This window comes from Tachyglossus aculeatus (assembly GCF_015852505.1).
Source record: "Tachyglossus aculeatus isolate mTacAcu1 chromosome 12 unlocalized genomic scaffold, mTacAcu1.pri SUPER_6_unloc_1, whole genome shotgun sequence".
NCBI classification, from domain to species: domain Eukaryota; kingdom Metazoa; phylum Chordata; class Mammalia; order Monotremata; family Tachyglossidae; genus Tachyglossus; species Tachyglossus aculeatus.
Window position 1 is genome coordinate 15,606,019 of NW_024044828.1, and position 26,110 is coordinate 15,632,128.

The window sequence follows — 26,110 nt, forward strand, 5'->3', positions numbered from 1 at the left end:
ATGAAACCACTCCTCCGGGCCCTCCGTATTTTGGCACCTCTCTCGGCCTGCTTTCCAAAATTCTCGGGACCAATGTACCTCAGGCTTTAAGAGCTCCTCCAAATAACATTCCCAAAGCTATCTGCACTGAACAATCAGGTGACGACGAGTTGACGTGGAAAAGTCCTGCCTAAATCAATCCCATCACCTCATGCTCTCCTACACCATCCCGTGGGGCCTGGTAGAGCAAAGCGATGGTTCACATTTAGCAGTTCTACCTTCCCTGTGAAGGGTCTCCAGGGAACCAGCAGCCTCTCTGCCTGAATTGATCCTTAAAAGACAACGGGAGCCCGTTAAAGATTCCCCTTGTACTTACCCGTGTAGAGCTCGTATAATGGTTTTCTCCAAAGGATTGTTGGTGTATCTGCTATCCAAGCTGAAGACATATTCCGCTTCCCACTTACAAGTAATCTTAAAGGATCCGTTACAGCTAGAAACAGTATGTGAGTGACTGAAATCCTCCTTTGAGCTGGGAGACAACGAGCTGCTTTTAGGCTTTACAAGCGTGTCCTCAAGGAGTTTCTGCACAGGAATATTCTGCTGGTGCCGAAAGGGCATCACTTTCCCCACAGGGGTCCCTGCTTCAGGGCCTTTCGTTCCATTCTTGGCAAAGGCAGGGACTTGCGACCCTTTCTGTGGTGGGTGTTTTTTCAATTGTTCGGCAGTAAGCAAAGCATAGGAATGTTCCACAGAAATGAAAGAGCTTGTGTTTGTACCTCTAGCTTCAGGGGTCTCCTGAGGGAGAACGGCAGGAGAATCTGCTGACGTTGAGCTGGAGGGACCCAAGCGCTTTTCTCTCTGGCTGACGGTTACATCGCTCCTGGAATCATCAGAGGATGGCTCAGGTGTTGTATTAGAAGCCGGTTCTCCACTCTGGCTTCTAGCCAGCCTGTGGTATTCGTGATCGGAAGTCCCTTGGGGACTCTTTTCCTTAGAGAGCCAAGGTTCGCTGTTCTGTGGCAAGTCAGAGGGGGCAGGAGGGTCACTGGAAAAGGATAAGTGAGCAGAAGTGGTAGCGGCGGAGCTCAGTGCCAGATCAGCCAGCATATTTAGGGCCAAGGAATCACAGCGGCCCAAGGGTTTGGCTTGAAGGTCTTCATCAGTAGTGCGGATCTGAACTGCAACGGCAGTTCCTCGACCTTTTGGGGATGTTTCAGCTGGTAGCTGGGAATGGGTTTCTCCCTTAGCTGCAGAATAGAGAGAAAAACAAAATCAAATAGGCACTGTGGGGGATTTCTATGAAGTCGATTTGTTGCCCAGAGGAAAACCTATGCCAATTAAATGCACAAGAAGCAGCTTTAAAATCTGCTGATCCAAACAACTCAGCCGACAGGCTCCAGTGGGGGTAGGGCCACCGTTCCCCAGGAGGGCTACACGGCGGCTGCTGCTGCTCTCTCCCCTCGGATCAGCCCCGGCCATCCTGCCCCCCAAGAATGTTGGTTTAACCACACGGCCTGGGCACGAACAGCAATCTGTGGCTTTGGGATTGTCACCTCCCAAGGAAGACCTACAATACTGTACCAAACAAAAATCGCTTACGACTTTGCCTCTGGGTTTGTTTGCACATTCAGAAATAAGAGCAATTTTATTCACCGCACAGAGCTACCTCAAGGGACGGAGGCGGCACCGGCTTGATCGAAGAATCACTCAAAAACGGGAATATAGGAAGCCCCCTTGATCCAAAAATTGATAGGCTGACAAGCCTCCTTTGATAAAGGGTACAGAGCGTTCTGTCAAAAGTCCTTAAAGGTAGCACCAAACAGCAGTGTGACTCCTGTATGAGAACAGCAGCACTGCCCTTTCTAAATCAAGACCAATGGTACACCTCCTCCAGGATTTGCCCTGCGACAGTGGCAATAGGCTTGGCGTCAGGTTGCCCCTCTCTGGCTGGCTCTGCTGTTTTTCTCTTTCCCGGCTGTTCTGCTGACTCGAGGCTGAGGCCCCAGCCCGCCTGTCTCTTTAGCTCCTTCCCCATCTAACCCATTGCTAGTCTCCCTCTTTACCTCTACTCCTGCCCCTACCAGCCACAGATACACACATACACACCCAAGGCCTTCTCTATTATCTGTATTATCCACGAGAAGCAGTGTGGCCTAGTGGAAAGAGCACAGGCCTGGGAGTCGGAGGACCTGGGTTCTAATCCCAGCTCTGCCACTTGTCTGCTATGTGACCTTGGGCAAGTCTCTGTACTTCAGTTCCCTCATCTGCAAACCGGAGATTCAATGCCTGTTTCACTCCTCCTTAAACTGTGAGCCCCACGTGGGACCTGATTATCTTGTATCTACCCTAGTACAGTGCTTGGCACATAATAAGCACTTAAACACCAAATTATTATTATTATAGATAATAACAGTACGTACATCTAGATGTATCGATAGGTAATTATTATTCACTATCTATGGACATAGATAATGAATAATTGAATGCATATCTAGATAGACCGCTACATAATACAGAAAGTGCTTGGATGTGGCCCAGGGGATCTGAATAGTCATTCACAATTCAGACCGACTGGGTCCCCTTAAATTGTAGGCCCATTCCTGGTGAGAGGTTTCATTTTCTCCAGCTACATCCTTTTTGAACAGAGTGGAAAAAACACAGAAAGTATACAACCAAACGAGAAGTTAAATAAACATTTCCTTTTTCTTATTAAATCTACTTGCTAACTCACAATAATTACATTCCCAAATGCATATCCATTTGCATTTGGGAGTAAAATTGAGATTGAGAATATATTCTTACCTGAGTCTGGCTGCTTTCTGGATCTGGGATTTTGGCTGCTTTTTAATATCTGCCCCCTCTGTTTTTGTGATGGTTTCTTTACCATTTGTTTAGTGACAGTAACAGCTTTTGGTGGGTCCGTCTCCTGCTTCTTTACCTTCTTGTCATTTGCTTCCCCTGGAACATCTTCCGAAACAGAAGTTTCTTGGCTTTTCAGGGTTGATTTTGTTGTCTGTACAAACTGTGCTGTCAGCACTTCAGCACCTTGGATAGAGAAGACACTTTTTTTCCCCCCTTAAAACGGATGTAGCTAAACCAAACAGTCATTATTGAATGCTTACTGTGTGCAGAGCAGTGTACTAAGGATTTGGGAGAGTACAACACAACAGACACATTCCCTGCCCACAGCAGGCTTACAATCTAGAGAGAGGTTCATCCTCAAAAGTGTTTTTTTAACCACTTAAGCAATGGGGGCAAAATTACATTTTATATTACCTTGCTCATCTATTACTGTAGCATCTCTTTTAGTACATTTCTTAAGGAGTCCATTTTTTAAGTTCTCAAACCCCCTCCCTTCCAGCCCCGAGAACAAAATCAAACAACAGGTAGCTTCCTGAGCTTTTGGTTTCAGGCAAAACAGATGGAAGAAGTCGCCCGTTATCCTTTCAGCCACCTCCTAACTTACATAAAGATTTATGTCCATACTGAGCAATTACATATATAAAGCATTCTGATATTTCTGTGTCTGTCTCCTTTTCGTTAAGAGTGTGATCTGTTTGTGGGCAGGGAGTGTCTTGAATCTACCCCAGTGCTTAGTGCAGTGCTCGGCTCCTAAGTGCTTAACAAGTATCATACCTATTGAGAAGCTTACAATCTGTAGGATCTGTTGAATTGATTTATGTTTTGTCCAGGATCCACTGGCAACAGCACTAAAACTGAATTTTTACCAGGTGACAAATCTGGCTGTTGGGAAGAATTTTTTCCAGATTCACTAAGTAAATTTTAGATTTCCGCTAGGGACATGAATATCCAACTGTAAGATGGAAATCAGGCATCCAAATTGGCACCTATCCACATACAAGGGGTGGGGGCCTAGCTGGACTAGGCAAGTATTTCTGTTTCCTTCTGGCTGCTGCTTTCCCAGCTCTCTCCTCATCCCTCAAATTCTGGGACACCACCAGGCAGCTTCTAGGTGAGAAAAAGAGGCTCACTCTGAGAGTGGAGACAGGGACCAAGAGGACCAGCCAGGCAGAGGGAAGAGAAAGGAAGAGGGACCCATCAGCTGCACTGAAGGGGCCACAGTGGCCTAGCCAACAGCAACTGTTTGGGGCAAGGGGCACAAACAGGAGTGTTTCACGTGGTTCTTTCTCCCTCACGGCCCTCAACTGACACAGCTTTCTTTACTTCCAGACGGCCAGCTCGCACTTCTGGAGAGAGAGGCAGGCAGCTCTGGGTGCAGGAGAGAAAAAACACAAACACACACACACTCTCTCTCTCTGGACCGCTCAATTAGCTAGTAATTTTCCCGACGCTCTATTTGGAAAAAAATAAGAGGCCACGTTTATAATCAGCTGAACACCGATTACCGGATAGTCACCCACCTCTCTGCCACTTTCCCTCCCCAAACTGTTCCCCCAATTCAAAGACACTCCTGGACGAGACTTCAGGATGGAAGTCACCCAGGAGCCAACGGAACCAGGGGAAAGGAGTTCCCCTCCTTCTCAGCAGCCCCTTTGCTTTCTCATGTGATTATTGAAACTTTCAATACCAAGTCCCAGTTGCCAGTCTACCACAACAAAACGGCCACTCTCTGAACAAAGATGATACACACTGCTGGAGGAGATCTCGGCAGCTCCTTCATGCACACTCAGAGATCGACTTCGCTGGGCAGCTGCCACCCTGAGTTATAATGCCATCACTCTTTTACCTGTATGGGTCAGCCTCACCCCCACAAAGTGATCAACGACTTCCCAAGTAAATGGCCTCAACGACTATTTGTGACTCACGGAGACAGCACGTGCCACAACAGAGCCCTCGGCGGACTATTATGCTAGAAGGCTGAAAACATCATTCACAGCTATTTAAATATTCTTCCTAGATGGGTCTTACCTCTTTTCCTTTTCTGGGGAAACTGCCCTTTGGCTAGCTTCAGGGTTGTTTCTGAGCTAGGGACATCTCTCGCTTCGCTTCTCAGCTTTTTGGGGAAAGGGCAGCACAAGTTCACCCTTGCATTTTGACTTCCTTCCTGGTTTTCATTTCGGTCCCTGGAGTTGAGCACTCTCAGGGGACCCCGGTTTTTCTCCGTGTCAGTCTCAGTGGATCTGCTTGCTTTCCTCTTCTTCTGGTGGCTCCTCAGGTTAGCTGCTGGGTTTGACTGCTCCACGTTGGGTTCACTAGTTGGACCTGTGTCCTCACCCTGTTTACTTGCTTCCGTTTCATTTCTTCCTTCTACCTCTGACTCGGGAAGCTCGGCGTCCAGAGGCGTAAACGGGGAAAAACCAGTGTCACAGATTTCATCAGAGATCGAAAATGGAGACGGGGAGCGTCCAGATAAGCACTCCAAGGCATGCGATACTTCCAAAGTGTAACTATTCGGGGCAGAAAAGTACGACTGGAGGTGGGATATTGAGGGCAGAGGGCATTTTTCGGAAGATGGAGTCACCTCAAACTCACTAGGCAACGTTTCGAAAGAAAGGAACAACTGGTCGTCGATTATATCCTGCGAAGCCGTTGAGGAATTTCTGTCAAGTTTGGAAAACTCATGGAAATGCTGCTTTACTACTGTGTTCAGTTGGATTCCTTCTTCCTGGGAAGGTTTCTTGGCTACTAGCAAGGCATATTGAAGGGCAGGCAAAATGGACACCACTCGCTTGGAGATCCCCTCCTCCTCATCTTCACATGTCCTTTCTTTTTCTTCTAAAATACAGGGGGCAAAAAACCAGATACTTTGAATCTCACAAATAACCCTACCATACTGGAAGAGTGGTGGTCACTTGTGAATTATTCATGTACTCAATACCCACTGAGTTTTGAGCACCACACAGGATTTTGAAAAGGGGTAACAAAAGAGCAAAGGATGAGACAGGGTGCCTGTCTAGAGGGAGAAAGTAAAAATACAGACTTGAAACAAAGGAAAACAAAAACAAAAACATCACAAAAATATTCAGACAATGTTGGAGAGATAAGCTGGTGCCTGGTGCTTGGAGTCAGAATCGGGTAAGTTCAGAAAGGTCTCGGGGAGGAGATGGAGCTTTACTAAAGGCAGAAGAATAGGCACTAGCAGGGCAGCTAACCCTCTCTCCCTCAACCTCCATGTAAAGGCAGAGCATCACACATGGAGCTTTCTTAGGCCAGGTTTGGAAACTTGCCTCAAACTGCCATTCCTAAAAATTTAAGACAAGCTAACAGACAAGAAGACCTACAGAGGCAAAGTGCAATCTATAAAAGGTAAAATCTTCTGCCCTCTGAAGAAGTCTAAGCAAAGAACTACCTTCCACACATGTTGACGAGGAAGAAGGGAATAAAAGCAAGGTGTGTAGAGTGCTATGCCCATTCTCATCGCCACCTGTAAAGTAAAAAACAGAAGAAACCAGAAAAAAAAAATTCGGAGTTATAGCTGTTGATTTTCTAGTAAACAGTCAAAATCTGAAGCAATTTCCACATCTGTTCCTTCATACCTGTGTCGCACATCAAGGCTGATGATGTGAGTAAGAAAAGGAATCCTCGTCCTTCTAAGCATTTGATGATCGCCTAAAACACATACAAAAACACCTCACTTGCAAACAGCTTCCTTTCTTCCCCTCACTTGGGTGGACTGACCCCACTGCTCCTGAAAGAGGTGGAATGATGGTCCTGAAAATGAAATCCTGTCTGGTTTCAAATGGAGTTTCCGCCATGACCAGGTCAGGGGAATTCATGCTCTTTAGCCCTCAATCAAAGGTAACTGTAGTAACCTATCACTGGGACCTCGAGAAAGACTATTTCATATGATGATTACAAAGCCTTTTTAAAAAAATATTTCAGCTAAACTTTATGCTGTACTTGGACTCGCAAGTAATGGACATGTCTGGAGCACCCCGTAAACACAACCTCTCAGAAATGCGATGAAATTGGTGCGTTTGGGAGATTAGATACTACCTCCACCTATTAAGTCCTTGTTCTCTCTCAGCAACTTGACTGCCAAAACTACATTCTACTTAACAAAAACAGCCTTCAAATGCCTCTGGGCTCCCTTCATCACAAATGAACAGGATAAAGCAATTAAAAAAAAACCCTACAAAAAAACCCCCAATAATTTTAAAATACCAGAAGAAAATGTGCAGCATCCCAAAACCACAAAATACATGACTGAATCCAAAGGGTCTTCTCCTCCCACCTCAACCGCTAATCGGTATCAAAACTGGTTTTTCTAACGTCTCCTACAAATGAGCCCATTAGCCTGAGCTTTGGGTTTGCAAACACTACATTGCAAACACTTAGTATTCTAGTTTCACTTTCCAGTATTAGAGCTGGGCATCATCACCAAATACCCAAGCTGCATTGCACACAGTCAGTTTGTGTTTCACTTTTCCCATCAGTAAAAAGTGAAAGTAAAATATGGCAATCAGCCCCTTTATGAATGGTTTCCCTTTCAGCTTTGCCTAGAGGCAAAAGTGAAAGGAAAACCCTCAGTCAGAATGGTGCACTCTTGCTTTTCCGAAACAAACATGCAAAGCAATGAAAAAAATCATTTTTCCACGGTAGTGGTAGCCAGAACGCACACGTCGCCAGGGCAATCATACCTTCAGTTTCTCCTTGTATTGTTACAGAGGAATAAATGTACGGTTACATCATGTTGCTAAATTTACCGTCCCTAACTTAACCTACCCATCTCCTTTGGCATCTCTGCAATTTGCCCTCTTGCTTCCTTCATCAGTACCTATACCAACAGAAGCCAAAAGCCTAAACATGATCATTTTCCGAGGCTAAAATCAAAGCCATAAAAATGCACACCAGTGACTGAGACAGTTGAAAGAGACTCTCTTAAATCCTGTCTTCCCCCTGCTTTTCCCACCACTGTAGACAATATCACTATCCTGTCTCAAACCCATAACTCTGACATAATCCTTGACTCATCTCTTTCATACAGTCCACACAATTTAGCAACAAATCATGACAGTTCTACTTTCACAACCTCCACCCTTTCCATCCAAGCTGCTACTACACTGATCCGAGCGCTTCTATCCCACCAGACTTCTGCATCAGTAATGCCTCTACTTAAGAAATGACATCAAACTTAACTTGTTAAAATGAGCCTTACCAATTTCTTGTTCTTGATGAATTCTGTTAGCTGATCCAACTTGGTGCCCTGCTTGTTTGATATTTCCATTTCACATAAAGTGAAGCAAATGCCTTCATGACAGACTAAGAGAAAGGCACATGAAAAACAGAAAAGCCAAAGGTACACTCATCAGGTCAACAGAGATCTTTCCAGTTGCTGGGACTAACATTCTCAGCATGGGTACAGTGTGGTTCTGCATATGTGTGTGACTGATGGTCTTTTGGGATTAAAATTCCTAGTAGGCCACAGACTCCCAGGCAGAAGGGTTAAACCACTGTACACACTGTGAAAATGAATCCAAACCAACTTCTGGTTTGACCCAGGCCCACTTCTAACCTGGCTCAAGGGGGTAGGGAGTAAGTGTCACAGTGGAGGGGCACCTCACAGTCCAACCCAGCCCCATGGGCAGGAGAACAGGCAGACAGTGCTTGGAACATGCAGAGCTCTCCTGGGGGTCGGGGGAAGAGGGAATCGAGGTGGGGGACACACACGCACATGCGCGCGCATGCACACATACACAAAGACACAGACACACACAGAGCACATCCCAACATTTTGTCCCCAGTGAGCATAACTGCAGCCCCTACTTGCCTTCCAGTTGACACACTAGATTTATACACTCAATAAAGGATGGGTGGCCCTAAAGAAATCTCCCACAAGAAGCTTCTTAGGAAGCGCATACAAAGAGAACATAATTACTCAAAGCATACCTTCTCCCTTCACATAACTGCTTTTTCTAAATGCAGCTTCGGGTAGTTTCTTCTTCAAAGATGACACATGCATAACATACTTAATGTCCAGTTTCGGTGGTCTATCAAACAAATAACAGCAGGACTAAGTATTTAGGATACATATACAATTTTAATATTATTACTCAAATTCCAATTTAAATTACAGGGGGCAAAAGTCATGGCAATACATGAATTTATCTACTGGCCCCAGCTAGGTTTGACTTATAAGCCAGAGGCTTGAATCTTTTGTGCACACTTTCCAATCTTCCTCTTCTCTAAAACACAGAACAACCAAATTTACCGAAAAGAATAAAGCCATATGCATTAAATGGAGTTTTTATTCAAACTTTTCCATTTTTTAAACCTTCTACCCTTATGTCATAGTGAGAAAAGAAGCAGAAATAAGAAACGGTAATGAGGTTATACTTGGGACACCTGTATAGCACTGACAAATGCGGGTTATATTCTGTTTGAATCTCTACGGTAGGGAATCCAACCGCCTAGTAAATTCTAGAATTTACATCTGGGATCAGAAATACCTGTGTTTTCCAGCTTCATAGTCTCAAATGGGAAATACATTTTTCTTTATTCTTATAGAAGCAGAGGAGAAAATAAGTTTTAATACATACAGCCACGCCGGAATCATTGCACCATGAGAGGACCAGAGGGTTAAGTCACACACCAGCTGATTCTCAATAGTTAACTGTCCTTTCCAAGGAGATGTGGGTACTGAAAATTGAATTAAGGAAAAATACATAAAATTCAGAATCAATTCAGCCCCCGATACCAAGCATTAAAACACCCCTCCAGTAAATTAATGACCCCAAAATATTCCCTTACCTTTGAAAAGCTCATTTCTAGAAAGAGAAAGAAAGAAGAAAAACATTTTATAAAAATAAAGGAATGAAGTTACAGAACTTGAAAACTGAAAGCAACGCTTACTTGTCTTCAGGAGTTAATGCAGACATCCTTCTAGGTTCTCTGTACTGAAAAGCTACAATTGCACGGGGGTAGATCTGTCTGGGTCGATCAACAAACCTGCCGTCTGAAATTTCGTAGAGGTAATACTGAAAAGGAAAACCAACAAATGTTTTGCAAGGCAGCCCCTGTTGAATTCTTCTTCCAACCTTTCCCCAGGTTTCTCCCATCCTGTTCACAAATACTCATTTTCGCTATCATGAGTCCCTCTCCGCCTTAGAACACGATACCTGACTCAGTTCGAAGGCTTGAAAATGGCTCGTCTTGGGGGAAACCTTGTTGATGCTTGCAGCTACATGGCAATCGTAGCCAGAAGTTGGACTCGTAGGGTTAGGGGTGGAATTCTCAGGCACGACCTTGTCCTTTCCCTAGAACAAATATAGAAATCCTGGTTAAAGGGCTTCAATGGCAGAAAACTACAACTGCAGTAAGCCACTATAAATGTCGCTTACACACTGCTCAATATAAGGTATCAAGCTTATCTTTAGTGGCTAGATAACTGTAGCAAAGACTCTGTAGGCATAGCTTGAAGAATAATGTAAGCCAATAACCCTTAAAAGCGCATTCCTTTAAGCTGAGCCACCACCAGAAATGCTAGCAGTGGAGCCAGGAAGTTCAGCTACAGCTTTCTGAGTAGACAGCCCAGCTGGCTACTCTGCACTGGATACGTTCCAAATTAATGACATAAAAGAAACAGGAGAACGGAGTGTTTAAACTTTTTAAAGAGTTTGCAACACCATATACATATATGAAGTGTTCATTTTAAACGTAAAACATAAAAAGGGGAATTCTGAAAAGGGTGGGGTATTCTGATTACCGCAAAGCCAGAAAGGAGACTGAGCCTGAGCTCTGACCAACCCCACACTCCCCTTTCAACTGAAGGGAAATTGTTAAAAACTCTGTCATATGATGCCGGGTCTCTCCAGAGCTGAAGGACCTATGCTGAGAGGAAGTGAAATCTGACACTTGCCCACTTTCCCCATCTATTCTGTGCCGCCTCACTCCTCGGCAAGAGGAACAAGCAGTATGTCTCCATACGGCTTTAGACTTTTGGCAGAAACTGGAACGCTCCTGAGGACCTGGTCCCGCAGATTGCTCTGAAAGCATTAAAAGTGAACTGTTTTTGAAATGCTTTCTCCATTGTTACTGGGTTCCTGGGAGCCTTACTTTTTGACTTTGCCTATGCTCGCCATTTTAGATGGTGAGCTCTGTGTCTGTTAATCTTCACCGTATATAGCTCAGCGCCTGGTAGTGCGCCAAAGAGTTGGAATGACATCGTCAAAAATTCCTAACTATGGGCTTCTTCACCTAAGGCTACCAAACCTTCAGAAAAGCAGCAAGGTGCATTGGCAGTCAGATGCATATCTCCTTCCTATGGCATTTAGGAACTGCCCTGTGTGAGGATACTGTTGCCAGTGTTTCCTTCCCTGAAATCACAAATGGTTTTCTGTCATAAAATGTGTTTCACTAAGTCATTTTGGAGAGAATACAATGATAGAATTAGGGAATGTTCTTTTTACCTGGATATGGCAAGAAGCGGTGTTGGAAGAAATAGACTGGGTGTGTACCTGGCAGACAAAGGGTGTGAATTCCTCTACGAGGGTTTTCCTTAACACGGTTCGGCAAGAATGCAACCCCCAAGCTATAGGGTAGCTACCTATTTCATCTGAGCAGTATTTTTGCAGCCAATTATCAGAAAGAACCAAATCTAACATTTCTGTAGTTTACTTTATAAATACTTCTTCAGAATAATCCTCAGTCTAGATTTTGAATTCTTCTGCAAAGGCCACGCCTAACTACGTGTTACACAGCTTACAAGATTGCAATACTTTTTTTGAAGTACATATACAAACAAGTGGGTTTTACCTTAATTAAATTAAAAATTACAATGTAGCCAGATTTTCCATTATACCAAGGTCTTGGATGAAGGTAGTCTGAATACTTTGAAATGTATACACCTATAAAAATATAACACACATTAATTTAGTACCCTGATGACCAACATGTATTAACCAGGCATTTGTCAACAATTCCACTTACAGGCTGTCCCATTTAAACCCAAATGGTATTAATGAATTTGCTCTTAATTGGGCCACCTGAAGCTGTACAGGTGAATCTGTCAAACTAAGTCACGATAGAAAATTAGCAGACCTGACGTGATGTCTTTTTTAAAAGAGGAAGAATTTGAGCAGTTTCAAGTTGGCCTCAAAAATGGAACCCCGAAAAAAGTCAGTAGATGGGTTGCTTCCTGTTGCTTATTCATTTGAGGAAATCACACCACTTTATGGCTCCACTTTTTCCAAAGCATCTCAGGACTCCCACAGCAACAGTTTTGTCAGTTAGGACAGGAATACATTGGCACGGCTTTTAAGAAAAGCTTGCTCACGTTCATTCCTATAAACCTAGCCTACAGACAATACTGTTTACAAAGTGTAATCTGATAGTCGGAATAACAGCCAAATAAAAACATTCATCCTTTTTTAGATTTAGCCACTGACCCAACAAGTTCTGACTGCGGTTCAGTTTCTCTATCTGTAAGAAGGGGACCATATTCCTTCCTTGAAACCTCCTCAGGGTTCAGCAACGTACCTCCTGAAGTCAGAGACGGGAGAGCAAGCTCCCTCTGCCTCCTCTTTTAGGAAAACACAAAAGTGCTGGCCAGGGAAGCAGGGTCTGAAGCATTTACTTTGCTTTTTAACAAAGCAGTTGCTTTAGCCTCACTGTTAGCAGAAGGGATTACAACCAAATTGATGGCAGAACTGAGGTCAGTTCTCCCTAAATGCTCTATCCTTGGCCCCCAGGGACACTCCCTGCACAAAAACATACTTAACGCTCAGAAAGGCAGCATGGCCTAGTGGAAAGAGCACAGGTCTGGGGGTCAGAGAACCTGGGTTTTAATCCCAACTCCGCCGCTTGCCTGCTGTGCAATCTTGGGCAAGTCACTACTCTGTGCCTCAGTTCCCTCTCATCTGCAAAATGGGGATTAAGACTGTGAGCCCTATGTGGGACAGGGATGCTGTCCAGCCTGATTACCTTGTACCTACCCCCAGTGCTTCGTACAGTGCCTGGCACAAAGTGAGGGTTTAAAAAATACCATAAAAATATGCTCCTGTGCTGGGCACGAGGTGAAGGGTGGGGAGACAAAGAAAAGGAAGGAAGAGAATAGAATCCTCCATGTCTTTATTTAAGCAAGAGAGCAGGATACAATGTTTCTAAATCAATCATATTCACTGAGGGCTTGCTGTGTGCACTACAAGCTTGGGAGAGTACAATTTAAAAGAGTTAGCTGACATTCCCTGCCCACGAGCTTATTCAAAGGAATATGCCACAAGACAGTCTAGACTAGTCAGATTTTTAGGATACTTGAAATCATTCACTGCTCAGAAAAGTTATCTTTAGAGAGATTGAGGGCATATGTGTCCTTGTCACAAAACTCTCTAATGTGTGCTCTTACTTTCCAGTCTTATGATGCTAAGGATCCCAGAACACTTATTTCAAATCATATTGGTTTGTTTTTTTTCTAGTAAATGAAATTGGGTGACTTGAAAGGGTTGAGAGAAAGATGAAAGAGGACCAAGGCTACATCGAAAACGGCCTAAAAAGATGGGGATAAAAAGCTGCTTCAGTTATTTTGCTAGTCCTTGGCACCTTAGTTTTTCTTTAATTTTTTGATAAAAGAGTACATTCTGACACAAAGTCAATTTACAGTTAAGCACTCTGGGAATCAGTTTTGATCTGAAAGGTATGGAGTCAGAAAAGCTTAGCTGGGGTGCAGTAAGCTCAGTGATTTTGTTTGTCAGCGATTTTCTGCTTGAGCTCATCAACTGAAAAGGGACAAGAGAGTTCAAACCTCACTCCAGAATCCTCAGGAATCTATGTTCTTTTCTGAAATCACTGGACCAGAAAACCACTGATAATCTAAGCCTCAAGTTAATCTGTGACAAAATTAGAAACCAAATTTAAGTGGAAATTACTCTGCCATCTCTTCCCCTGCCCCCACTATTGAAGCTACAGAAGTCAATAGCCAGGATATAGTTTAAAGCTACTTGGTAATTTGAGACAATTGCCAAAACTCAGTGTCTTTATTGTTATCTAGATCTGAACACATGAATAGAGGAAGGATTCATAGGGGAGGAAAAAGCACACATTAAGCTCATGTGCTGATTTCACAAACACCGACTTAAGATCATTTTCCCTTTTGCCCCCCATGACTTCCAGATAGAAAATTTCAAATGGGGTGTTTACTTTGGAGAACTAGGAGACACAATTACACACTTAAAAGTAAAAAAAAAAATCTCAGGAAAATAATTCACCTTTTGCTTCTCTTCTAAACTGATTTTAAGCATTTTGTGATGTTAAATTACAATGAACACTCATCTCTGGTATGAAATTACTGAGTAGAATTGATTTATTGGGAACTGATATGTGGCCCTATATTAGTCACTTAGAATATACTGTAAATGTATTAAGTCTTCTCCCAAATTAAAAGTCTACTTTTTCAGAATACATACACTGTGGTCTTTCTCAACATGAAATGAATAAGGTGTGACTCGCTCTGGGTAGGTCTATTTTTGGGCAATAAACAGGGTTTAATTCTGTGAAAGGTCCCTCTGTCCTCTCCCTGCCCATGCTCCTCCGCTCTGAGGTCAGCTCTCCAAATTCCCCAACCCAGAAAGAATGGAAGGAGCCTGCTGCTCCCACAGCATGACAGACCCTGAGCCCGGTTCTCCTTAATGGAAGACCCCTCCCACCGCGATCCTGGAAGTACGTGCAAATTGCGATACAGCCTCACCATTACCTTTGGAAGCCACCCTCCTCTCCCACTCATCTGGCTGATTCCAACAACTCTGTTTTAGCCTATACCTAATTCCTTACTGATGTCATTTTTCCAGGCTAGGGATTTTCCGGCATACTGAAAGCTAACAAGTCTTCCAAGCTGCCTGCTAGTCTGTGACATCAGAGTGATGCCATAGGTACTACCCTGTGGTCACTTTAGCCATAAATGGGACTTGTACGGGAAATCTTTGAGTGCACATTGCACGATGCTGGGCCTCTGTCTGCCTACTTGCTTGTCACACCAATTGCCTCAGTGGGAACGTGAATGGCAGGGACAAGAGTGTGCGAGTGGCCCCTCATGAACCACTAGCCCTATAAACAAATTTCTTCACACAGGTTCTGCCTCAAAATCTCTGTGACTGCATAGAGGCTTTCCTGTTTACGACAGGAAAGTCCATTCACCGTCCCACCAGAGCCTCCTGGTGTGGCTAAATAAGGTAGCTCTTTCATCACATACCTCTCAGGTATGAATTTCACCAGAGAGGGAAGATTGGCAATGCACAATTTCCACCTGCCATTCACAAAGCTCTGCCTTATCACTGTCATCATTAACATACACCTCATCAATTCTGCAGATTTTACTCCCATAATCTTGTGGGGCAGAAATCCAAAATTAAAGGTCAGTTGTACTTCTGAAATCCTAGTTCTTATAAATAGCACCAGGCTTCCTTTTAAAAAAGCTGTATAAAATATAATGCTAACTTCTTGCCTCTACATGTATAAATGTCAAGCTTTTTACATCCTGCAACAGTTTCCCACAGTCTCCCATCTCCACATTCCCCATCAAAGCTTAAAAAGCCATGATTTGTCATCCTATTGTCAGCAGTACCACAATTAGAGGAAGGGAGTGTGGAAGGGGTGAGTCCAGAAAGTGAAAATGGCCTGTTGACCCGGTTCACGTAGCCACTGCCAAACAGAAGTGGGGTGCTCCGCAGCACTTGTCTCCACGACCTCTTCAGAGTTTCCCTGCCACCCCAAGCTTCAGAAACATTGCTGAGTCTTACCTTTTGCTGGATCGCCCAAGGCAGTAATGGTACTGCTGCCTACACGGAGTCCTTGCTGACACACCAATTTTGCCTTTAAATAAAACCAATTAAACTCACTTATATGATGACACAAACACAAAAAACGCCACTGCATCACACATCACATCCAGTCTGACTTTCTGTATCTGACCGAGGCAGCAGATACTGGAGGAGTAGCATGATAACTGCCCTCCCGCACAATCGTTCTAATGTTTACAGACTCGCCATCTACCACCCCTAACTTTACCTTGACCTTTCCCTCAGGTAATAACCCATCTTAGGGCTTACTCATGAATTTACCACTCACCCTTCTATACCTTCCTCCTCTTGGACCTGTGATATTTCCAGTCCAAAAAAAAACTTCCTGTGACAAATTCTACTTTACCACCCACTGTTGAAAAATTGTTTATTTCTATTTTTTCCTCCCCACCTGTGACCCTCAGGCTTCAATGGGCACCCCTCTGGTTTGGTTTTGTGGGATTTTGTGAAGAAGTAATTCAGTATTCACGCTGTTTACTCTTCACTGTTTTGGAAATGTCAGTTATGTCCCTTAGCCTTGGTTTGCATTCATAGCTTTACAAAACTGTTTCCTTTTGAAATTATATTGAACATTGCTAGTGCACCGGAGAGACTCTTATCCATCTCACTCAAATGCACTGTGGGCAGGAAACGTTTTTTGTGTTTCTGGCATACTTTCTAAGCACTGAGTAAAGTCCAGTGCATTCAGGGGGCACTCAATAGATAATCAATTAGTAACTGGTATTTACTGGGTGCTTATTAGGTGCAGAGCACTGTGCTAAGTGCTAGGGAAAGTACAAACGCTCTAGGAAACACAGGAAACATGTCTGCTAATTCATTCAGTCATTCAATCGTATTTACTGAGCACTTACTGTGTGCAGAGCACTGTACTAAGCGCTTGGGAAGTACAAGTTGGCACATAAAGAGACGGTCCCTACCCAACAACGGGCTCACAGTCTAGAATGGTGAGACAGACAACAAAACAAAGCATGTGGACCGGTGACAAGTCATCAGAACAAATACAATTAAAACTAGATGCACATCATGCACATCATCAAGAGAAGCAGTGTGGCTCAGTGGAAAGAGCCCGGGCTTTGGAGTCAGAGGTCAGGGGTTCAAACCCCGGCTCTGCCAATTGTCAGCTGTGTGACTTTGGGCAAGTCACTTCACTTCTCTGGGCCTCAGTTCCCTCATCTGTAAAATGGGGATTAAGACTGTGAGCCCCCTGAGGGACAACCTGATCACCTTGTAACCTCCCCATCGCTTAGAACAGTGCTTTGCACATAGTAAGCGCTTAATAAATGCCATCATTATTATCATTAACAAAATAAATAGAATAGTAAATATGTACAAGTAAAATAAATAGAGTAATAAATCTGTACAAACATATATACAGGTGCTGTGGGGAGGCGGAGGGGGTAGGGCAGGGGGGACGGGGAAGAGGAGAAGAAAAAGGGGGCTCAGTCTGGGAAGGCCTCTTGGAGAAGGTGAGCTCTCAGTAGGGCTTTGAAGGGAGGAAGAGAGAGCTAGCTTGGCGGTGGACGTGGGTCGGGGGTCGACAGCGAGACAGGCGAGAACGGGGTACAGTGAGGAAGTTAGCGGAAGAGGAGCGGAGGGTGCGGACTGGGCTGTAGAAGGAGAGAAGGGAGGTGAGGTGGGAGGTGGGGCGAGGTGATGGACAGCCTTGAAGTCGAGAGTGAGGAGTTTTTGCTTGATGCGTAGGTTGACTGGGTGCCACTGGAGATTTTTGAGGAGGGGAGTAACATGCCCAGAGCATTTCTGCACAAAGATGATCGAGGCAGCAGCGTGAAGTATAGACTGAAGTGGGGAGAGACAGGAGGATGGGAGATCTCTGCTGTACTCTCCCAAGTGTACAGTAAGCACTCAGTAAATACCACTGATTGATTGATTACAAAACTGAGTTAGCAGACACATTCCCTGCCCACAACGAAGTTAGAGTCTACAGGGGGAGACAGACATTAATAAGTAACATTAATTAATTAATTAGTAACATTAATTATAACATATAATTTAAAGATATGTACATAAATGCTGTGGGGTTGAGGGAGGGGCAGATATCAAATGTCCCCAAAACACAGATAATGCAGAAGGGAGAGGGAGCTGAGGAAAAGAGGGCTGAATCGGGGAAGGCTTCTTGGAGGAGATGAGACCTTAGACACCATTACTACTATTTGAAACAAAATAAAATGTGCTTATCTGAAACCAATTCTATGCCTATGTAGCTAGTGGTTAAGACACAGCAACCATTAAGAACTGATGACATTTAGATTTTTTTGCCACGAAATCCTTCTCAATTGTCATTTGATCTGCCATTATGCAATGAGGCTTCAAAGGCATAACTCACAAAAATCCTATAAAACTCCTTGAAGAGAAGCCTAATAAAAGTATATGCATACAAAAGCAACTTGTTGAAAAAGACAGGTTCTCTTACCTGAATCTCAGAGTCAAACTGGAGAAATCCATAAACTTCCTTAAGTTCCTCCTCAGTATATCTTTTCGCTTTTTTCTGCTGGCAGAAATCTTCAAACTGCATAAAATAAAATAAACGAGATCAAATGCTTTGAAGGTGATATCCAATTATCAAAAAAGTAGAAATGTTTTTCCCCCTCACATTTTCTTTTTATTTAAACTAACCCACTCCATTTTACAGAAGCAATTCTGGTAGTGCAGCTAATTAAATGAGAATTCCTGCCTACTCCTTCTAGGCCGCAAATGACTACTTCCCCAAATGTTATCCCAACTGAAACGGGGCATACCAAGAAATTGTTGGTAAAAATTTACATCTGCCAATGCCTCTTTAGAAAATATTGTTGCTTTTTGATCCTAGGGCCAAGAATCTCACCTCATGTAAGAAAATGTCATTTTTCACCAAAGTCACTTGGCTGTACTGAAAGGCATGCTTGGAATTAGAGTCCAAGTAAGAGTTATGAAGCACCGAAACTGCAGTCTGGAAATCGGGACTTGAACTTGTAGACACTTCATGAAAAACTGTAAGAAAAAAACCATAAAAGTAATTTCTTACATAACATGCCTATAAATTCAGAATAGAGTCCTAAGTAGCACACCGAGCAGCCCTGAATAAACTACGGAGTATAGTAACTATTATGCTTTGGCTGTGACCTACCTTAGGAGAGCTATTGTTTACAGAAATCTAATTCTCAAACTAGGGTAAATTACTTTTAAGATAATAATAATTATCCCCACTTAATGCTTGGTTCTTGCTCATTCGTCAAGATTTTTGACTTGAAAGCCTTTTGACTGCAAATTCACTGGTCAGAGATCGTGCCCACCTGTTTTTTCTGCCTAATGTGCTTAGGGTGCCTATTAACAGTTGACCGTTGTACAGGGAACCTTGGCTACAGTTGATTCCACCATATCACAGAATCAATTTTATTATGAGGGCAGCCCCGTTCCCTGAAAGAGGGCATGAACCCTGCACCCTAACTGTGGCCTATGTCTCCCTTATTATATATACATCATAGTGTGAGCATACATGCCCACCCTATAACACACACCCACATTCATGGGAGAAATTCCAAGTGACGCTAGTGATACACAGATTTGTGAGCCCCACAAGGGACAAATTATATGTGCATAACTGCTGTGGGGCTGGGAGGAGGAAATGAATCAAGTGAGCAGGTCAGGGTGATGCAGAAAGGAGTGGGAGAAGAGGAAAGAAGGGTTTAAGTCAAGGGACAAGGGCTGTGACTAATTCAAACCTGCATCGCCTCTCCCAGCCCTCAGAACAGTGCTTTGAACACCATTAGTGTTTAATAAACGCTATTACTACTACTCAGGGAACTGGCATCGGCCTGGGGGTTGGAGAAGCCTTTAGTTCTCCCTTAGGGCTCATAACTCAACTCATTTTCACTCAGTTCCAAAGAATCACCCTTGATTTCTTTCCCCCTTCCTTTCTCCCACCATGGGGGGAGAGGGAAGGGGGTAGCGGAGGCATTTCTGCAGACCCCAATCTCCTGCGGGGAGGGAGAAAGATGGGAGGGGAGGGCAGAAAAGGGGTGAAGTCTCACGGTTTCTCATCTTGCTCATCCCGTGGGCTGTGGGTTGACTGGTTTGGTGCAGGGGATGGTGGGAGGGTCGCAGGGGCAATTCCATCTGGAGGGTCACAGGAGAAATTCTTTCTGCTCCCACCAATGCGTTGCCTAAAGCTCCTTCTGGCTTTTACCTTGTGCCATTGGGCAACAAGGTCCATCTCGGTGGGGCCTGCCCGGCCCCCCCTCCCCCACCCCCTTATCCGGGCGGAGAGCCGTTAGGAACGTTGGTGGGGGCCCACGAGGCACCTGAAAATAAGTCGAAGGGCGGGTCGGGAGGAGGGAGAAAGGGGCGCCTTCAGGACCTGGAAACCCAGGCTTATGGGCCTGGGGGGCTTCTCGGGCCCCGGTGATAGTCAGTTCGGCTCGGGGAAGGGGCTTATTTTCCCTCTCCATAGTAACAGGAAAAAGGCCAAGCCTGGAAACGGTCTGGAGGGCGAGGAACTGGCCGCGGTCCCCACCCGAAATTTCACTGAAATCAAATGAGATCAACCGAACTACCCCTTTCGCGAAAGCAAGCAATTTTGCATACGTGTTTTCAATATATTAAAAAATAATTTGCTTTTCAAATATGCCACTGTTGAGCCATTTATCATTTTTTATGGGGGGGGGGTTAGTCAAAAGTAGATACCAAGGATAAAAGTTATCATCCCCCATTATTAAAATGGATGTTGGAGAGGTGTCAAAACACAAGCACTATAACTTAAAAAAAAAGAGAACAACTGAGGGATGACAAGGTCCTTCGCTTTATTAAATCCTTTCATTCAATTCATTCGATTGTATTTATTGGGCGTTTAATGTGCGCACAGCACTGTTCTAAGCATTTGGAAAGTACAATTCGGCAACAAAGAGAGACAATCCCTGCCCACAACGGGCTCACAGTCTAGAATTGGGGGGAGACAGACATCAAAATAAGTAAACAGGCATCAATAGCATCAATATAAATAAATAGAATTAGAGCTATATATACACATCAGAACAAGTAAAAGAGGCATTAATATAAACAGAATTATAGATATGTACAAATATACACAAGTGCTGTGGGGCAGGGAGGGGGGTAGAGCAAAGGGAGCGAGGTGAAGGGAGGGGAGTTCAGGAAAAAGGGGGGCTTAGTCTGGGAGGAGGTGAGCCTTCAGTAGGGCTTTGAAGAGGGGAATACTGTCCACTGAAAGACCCATTAATCCTATCATAATATTTAAAATTCCTATTTGTTAACCATCCTTCAAGTAACAAGAAAATATTTCAAACGATGCTCATTTTACTTGGTATACATTATCAAAGCTGAGTTTCAAACTTGCTACAAAAAATATGAAAAGGCATTAAATCACTGAGGATCTAACCAATTATGTGAAATTACTTCTACATTATTCCAAGATTTAGGCAATTTTACTTTAAGTGTATCATATAGTGCATTCCACTAACATTTTGATCTTCCATATGTGACAGATTAAAATTTATGAGGGCTCCTGGATCCAAAACCAGAGCTGATGAGCTTGCTTGAACTAGAAAAACCTGCTTCCACAGGGATGTGATGCTTATTTTAAAACTCGACACTGAAATTGGGAACGCAGTATTGATCATTATATTTATTAGCAAGAAACTGAAATCTGTCAAATTAGGGGCTACCCCCACCCAAAAAAAAGAGTACAATCCTCAATCTGAGCTTGCTCCAGATAAAAAAGCAAATAAAATGTGTAATACAGCAGGGATTAAAATTTTGTTTCTTTCATGATTACAATCTTCGAAGGAAAGGCACTAAAGTGGTTAAACGTATAAGTTCCTCCATGGCCAGGGAGCATTTTTTGCTTCTGCTGTACTTTCACACACACTAATAATACTGGCATTATTATCTGGAAAATTATATACATGGAAGAATAACATAATACCATGGATCTAGTTCAAATTTAACAGATATTGAAGACTGAGGATATGAACCGGGCCAGGCCAAAAAAGCCCATGAATAATAATAATAGTAATAATAATAATGGTATTTGTTAAGTGCTTACTACGTGCCAAGCACCGTTCTAAGCACTGGGATAGATACAAGGTGTTAAGGTTGTCCCACATGGGGCTCACAGTCTTCATCTCCATTTTACAGATGAGGTAACTGAGGCACAGAGAAGTCAAGTGACTTGCCTAAAGTCACACAGCTGACAAGTGGCAGAGTCAGGGATTAGAACCCATGACCTCTGACTCCCAAGCCCGTGCTCTTTCCACTAAGCCATGCTGAGAGACTTTCCATTCATTCATTCAGTTGCATTTATTGAGCACTTACGGTGTGTGAAGCACTGTACTAAGCACTTAGGAGTGTACAATACAACAATGAACAGACATAGTCCCTGGCCACAACGAGTTTACAGTCTAGAAGGGGAGACAGACATTTATATAAATTACAGATATGTGCATAACTGCTGTGGGGCTGGGAGGAGGAAATGAGTAAAGTGAGCAGGTCAGGGTGATGCAGGAAGGAGTGGGAGAAGAGGAAAGAAGGGCTTAAATCAAGGAAGGCCTCTTGGAGGAGATATGCCTTCAATAAGGCTTTGAAGGAGGGGGAGAGTAACTGTCTGCCAGATATGGGGAGAGAGGGGCTTCATATCAGAGGCAGGACTTGGGTGACAGATCAGAGGTGAAACAGATGAGATCAAGGTACACTAAGGGGGTTGGCATTAAAGGAATAAGGCATCTGGGATGGGTAGGAGAGTAGGAAGGTGATATACGAGGAGGCAAGGTGTTGAAGTGTTTTAAAGTCAGTGGTGAGGGGGTTTTGTTTGATGTGGAGTTAGGTAGGCAACCACTGGAGGTTCTTGAGGAGTGGGGAAATGTGGCCTGAATGTTTTTGTAGAAAAATGATCAAGGCAGCAGAGATAAAAATGGACTGAAGTGGTGAGAGACAGGTGGCAGGGAGGTCAGCAAGGGGGCTGAAAAAGTAATCAAGGCGGAATAGGATTAGTGATTGGTAGAAGTTTAGATGGCGAGGAAAGGACAGATTTTGGTAATGTTAGGAAGGCAGAATCCACAGGATTTAGTAATGGACTGAATGTCGGTTGAGTGAGAGAGACAAGTCAAGGACAATGCCAAGGTTACAGGTTTGTGAGACAGGAAGGATGGTGGTGCTGTCTACATTGATGGGCAAGGCGGGGGAGGACAGGGTTTGGATGGGAAGATAAAACATTCCATTTTAGACATTAAGTTTGAGGTGACGGGAGGATGTCCCTCATTTCCTCTTTTCCCACTCCTTTCTGCGTCACCCTTGCACTTGGTTTTTTCACCCCTCCCTCAGACCTCAACACTTATGTACATATCTGTAATTTTTTAATATTAATGTCTGTCTCACACCCTAGACTGTATGCTCATTGTGCACAGGAAACATTTTTACCAACTCTTTATATTCTACTTTCCTAAGTGCTCTGTACATTGCTCTGCACACAGTAAGTGCTCAATAAATGCAACTGATTGATTGACAAGATTAGATCAGTGTGTCTACAGAAAAATTAGGGGCTGCAGCTAGAGTCTCCAAATCCTGGGGGCTCCAAGGTTGGCTGAGTGGAGCAACCAGTGGCCAGGGCTGCTCTCTCTCTCTTCCCACTTCATCTTAAACCTCACCTTCTTGCAGGAGACAGAGGCTGGGCAGAAGCGAGGCCCCCTCCATGCAGGTGGGTCCTTCTAACCTCTCAGGTCCGCAAGGCCGAGGACAGGACACGAACTGCCTTCCCTCTCTCTGCCACAAACTATGGGAACCAGACGTGCCTTCCCAATTTTTAGAACCCTGGCTGGAGAATGGGAGGCCGTGGCAGTTTGTGACCAACGCCTATTTATCTGACGTGGTGGCCCTCCAAGTACTATTTTTAATTGACAGTTTGGTATTTATATTTTTGACTGTTCAATGTTAAACTTGCTCAGTTGGTAATATATTCTTATTGTTCTTTATATCTGTCCTTTGCCACGAAGATGGTTTGTGGTGGGACAGGGGCCATGTTTTAACTGCTTATCTTTATTTATTCCAGCCATTAGTATAATGCCTTATACACGGTAAGCGCTTAATGCTATAAAAAATAACAATGATGCTCGCCCAAGACAAAACCATCTTGGGGTGGAAAGAGGGGAAGAGGAGGTCTGTCGCTGGAAGAATAATTTTTGACCAAGATCTCCCTCAGCCCCATAATAAAGTTTGCAAATAGGTCACCAGGTTCATTCAATTGTATTAAGCGCTTACTGTGTGCAGAGCACTGTACTAAGCGCTTGGGAAGTACAAGTCGGCAACACATAGAGACGGTTCCTACCCAACAACAGGCTCACAGTCTAGAAGGGGGAGACAGACAACAAAACAAAACGTGTAGACAAGTGATAGATGAGACAACTGTGGAGATAACACTTACTTCTTAGATAACTGTATGTTTCTGCCTAACCCCATTTAAGGAAAACATGCTAGAGTTCACATGGTTTGACCAATGCTGACCAGGGTTTCTACTGATATTGCACAGTGTTCTATCAATCAATAGTATTTATTGAGCACTTACAGTGTGCAGAGCACAATACTAAGCACTTGGGAGTATACGATACAACAGAGTTGGTAGAGACATTCCCTGCCCACAAGGAGTTTACAGCCTAGGTAGAAGCATGTTGATGGAAGATCATTCCCTAATTCTATGACAGCATTCTACCCAAAATGTATATATGAACCAATAGTGCCCCAGAACGTCAGATGTCTGATTGACAGATAATGTTTTCGATTTTTCAACACTCCCCCCACAGCCCCTCCCTGGCCCAGATCATTTTCCTATCCCATTTCCACCTTGGGAGGGAGGAACAAAGAAGAGGAGTTCTTCCGGGGGGCGGGGGGGGTCCTGAGTCCACATTACAAGCAATAGGAGGCGCAAGAAAGAGTTTCTAGAACTCCCAGGCTAATCAGAAAGCACACATTCACAACCCCAAATTCCACCTCTTTAAGCTCAAATGGCTTCTATTGAATCAATATACAATTAGACCACAAGAATTTGCTGCAAAATTCCCTTTCACAATTAAAAATATAAAGGCTCATGCCATGTGGGGCGACATTTTATGGGTTTTAAATGATTTTTTTTTGCCCTAGGCAAAATCTGGTTACATTTACCTCATAAATGAGAGGTATAGGAAGCAGCATGGTGCAGTGGATAGAGCATTACGGTCCTAATCCCTCCTGTGCCACTTGCCTGCTATGTGGCCTTGGGCAAGTCATTTAACTTCTCTGGGCCTCAGTTACGTCATCTGTAAAACAGGAAGTGAAACTGAGCCCCACATGGGGCAGAAACTGAGTCCAACCTGATTTGCTTGTATCCACCCCAGAGCTTAGTACAGTGCCAGGCACCTAGTAAGCGCTTAACAAATACGAGAATTGTTGTACTTGACAAGAATTCCCTTTTTATAAATGGTTTCACTACATTCAATCAATCAATCGTATTTATTGAGCACTTACTGTGTGCACAGCACTGTACTAAGCGCTTGGGAAGTACAAGTTGGCAACATATAGAGACAGTCCCTACCCAAGAGTGGGCTCACAGTCTAGAAGGGGGAGACAGACAACAAAACAAAACAAGTAGACAGGTGTCAATACCATCAGGATAAATAGAATTATAGCTATATATACATCATTCATAAAATAGAGTAATAAATATGTGGGGAAGGGGGTAGGGCAGAGGGAGGGAGGGGGGACGATGGGGAGGAGGAGAGGAAAAAGGGGGGGGCTCAGTGTGGGAAGGCCTCCTGGAGGAGGTGAGCTCTCAGTAGGGCTTTGAAGGGAGGAAGAGAGCAAGTTTGGCGGATGTGTGGATGGAGGGCATTCCAGGCCAGAGGGAGGACGTGGGCCAGGGATCGACGGCGGGATAATAACGGAGCTGAGATTAGAACCCAGGTCCTGCTGACTCCAAGGCCCGTGCTCTATCCACTAAGCCACGCTGCTTCTCATGACTTTCCAAAAGAGAGCTCTGATTAGAAAAACTATAAGGTTTAGCACTAGTCTCCTTTCTACTGGTCAATGAGGGTCCAGTCAGTCTATTCCAGCTGCTCCTGGGGCAGCTGGAGGTTACTGCAGCCACCATCCTTCACCCTCCCATTACAACACCTTCATCCTCAGCATCATGCCCTTGCTTGCAACCAAGACCACTCCCCAGATTTGTTCAACAGTCCGTGCCCGATACCGGCCTCTTTCCAGCTGCTCACCCACTTGGGCAATTTATGTTCATTCATTCAATCGTATTTATTGAGCGCTTACTGTGTGCAGAGCACCGGACTAAGCGCCTGGGAAGTACAAGTTGGCACCGTATAGAGACGGTCCCTACCCTACAACGGGCTCACAGTCTAGAAGGGAGAGACAGACAACAAAACAAAACATGTGGA

The 26,110-nt window shown here is 44.1% G+C and overlaps 1 protein-coding gene across 4 annotated transcripts in view; it reads right to left on the reverse strand.

Annotated features, from left to right (window-relative positions):
• Positions 1 to 26,110, reverse strand: part of TASOR2 (transcription activation suppressor family member 2) — a 44,633-nt gene that overhangs the window by 15,115 nt on the left and 3,408 nt on the right. For 2 of the 4 annotated variants that reach the window (XM_038740963.1, XM_038740965.1), the window contains exons 1-16: positions 19,718 to 19,898; positions 18,532 to 18,677; positions 18,121 to 18,216; positions 15,630 to 15,702; positions 11,656 to 11,747; positions 10,020 to 10,157; positions 9,754 to 9,878; positions 9,652 to 9,668; positions 9,441 to 9,540; positions 8,791 to 8,891; positions 8,060 to 8,163; positions 6,438 to 6,510; positions 6,251 to 6,325; positions 4,870 to 5,676; positions 2,782 to 3,024; positions 356 to 1,226 (exon numbers count right to left, since the gene is read on the reverse strand). In XM_038740963.1, the coding sequence (XP_038596891.1) occupies positions 356 to 1,226; positions 2,782 to 3,024; positions 4,870 to 5,676; positions 6,251 to 6,325; positions 6,438 to 6,510; positions 8,060 to 8,163; positions 8,791 to 8,891; positions 9,441 to 9,540; positions 9,652 to 9,668; positions 9,754 to 9,878; positions 10,020 to 10,157; positions 11,656 to 11,747; positions 15,630 to 15,702; positions 18,121 to 18,216; positions 18,532 to 18,677; positions 19,718 to 19,802 (3,146 nt within the window). In that variant the 5' untranslated portion in view covers positions 19,803 to 19,898. Of the gene's footprint in view, positions 1 to 355; positions 1,227 to 2,781; positions 3,025 to 4,869; positions 5,677 to 6,250; positions 6,326 to 6,437; positions 6,511 to 8,059; positions 8,164 to 8,790; positions 8,892 to 9,440; positions 9,541 to 9,651; positions 9,669 to 9,753; positions 9,879 to 10,019; positions 10,158 to 11,655; positions 11,748 to 15,629; positions 15,703 to 18,120; positions 18,217 to 18,531; positions 18,678 to 19,717; positions 19,899 to 26,110 lie in introns of those variants that run through there. The other 2 variants (XM_038740964.1, XM_038740967.1) reach the window with 2 other exon arrangements.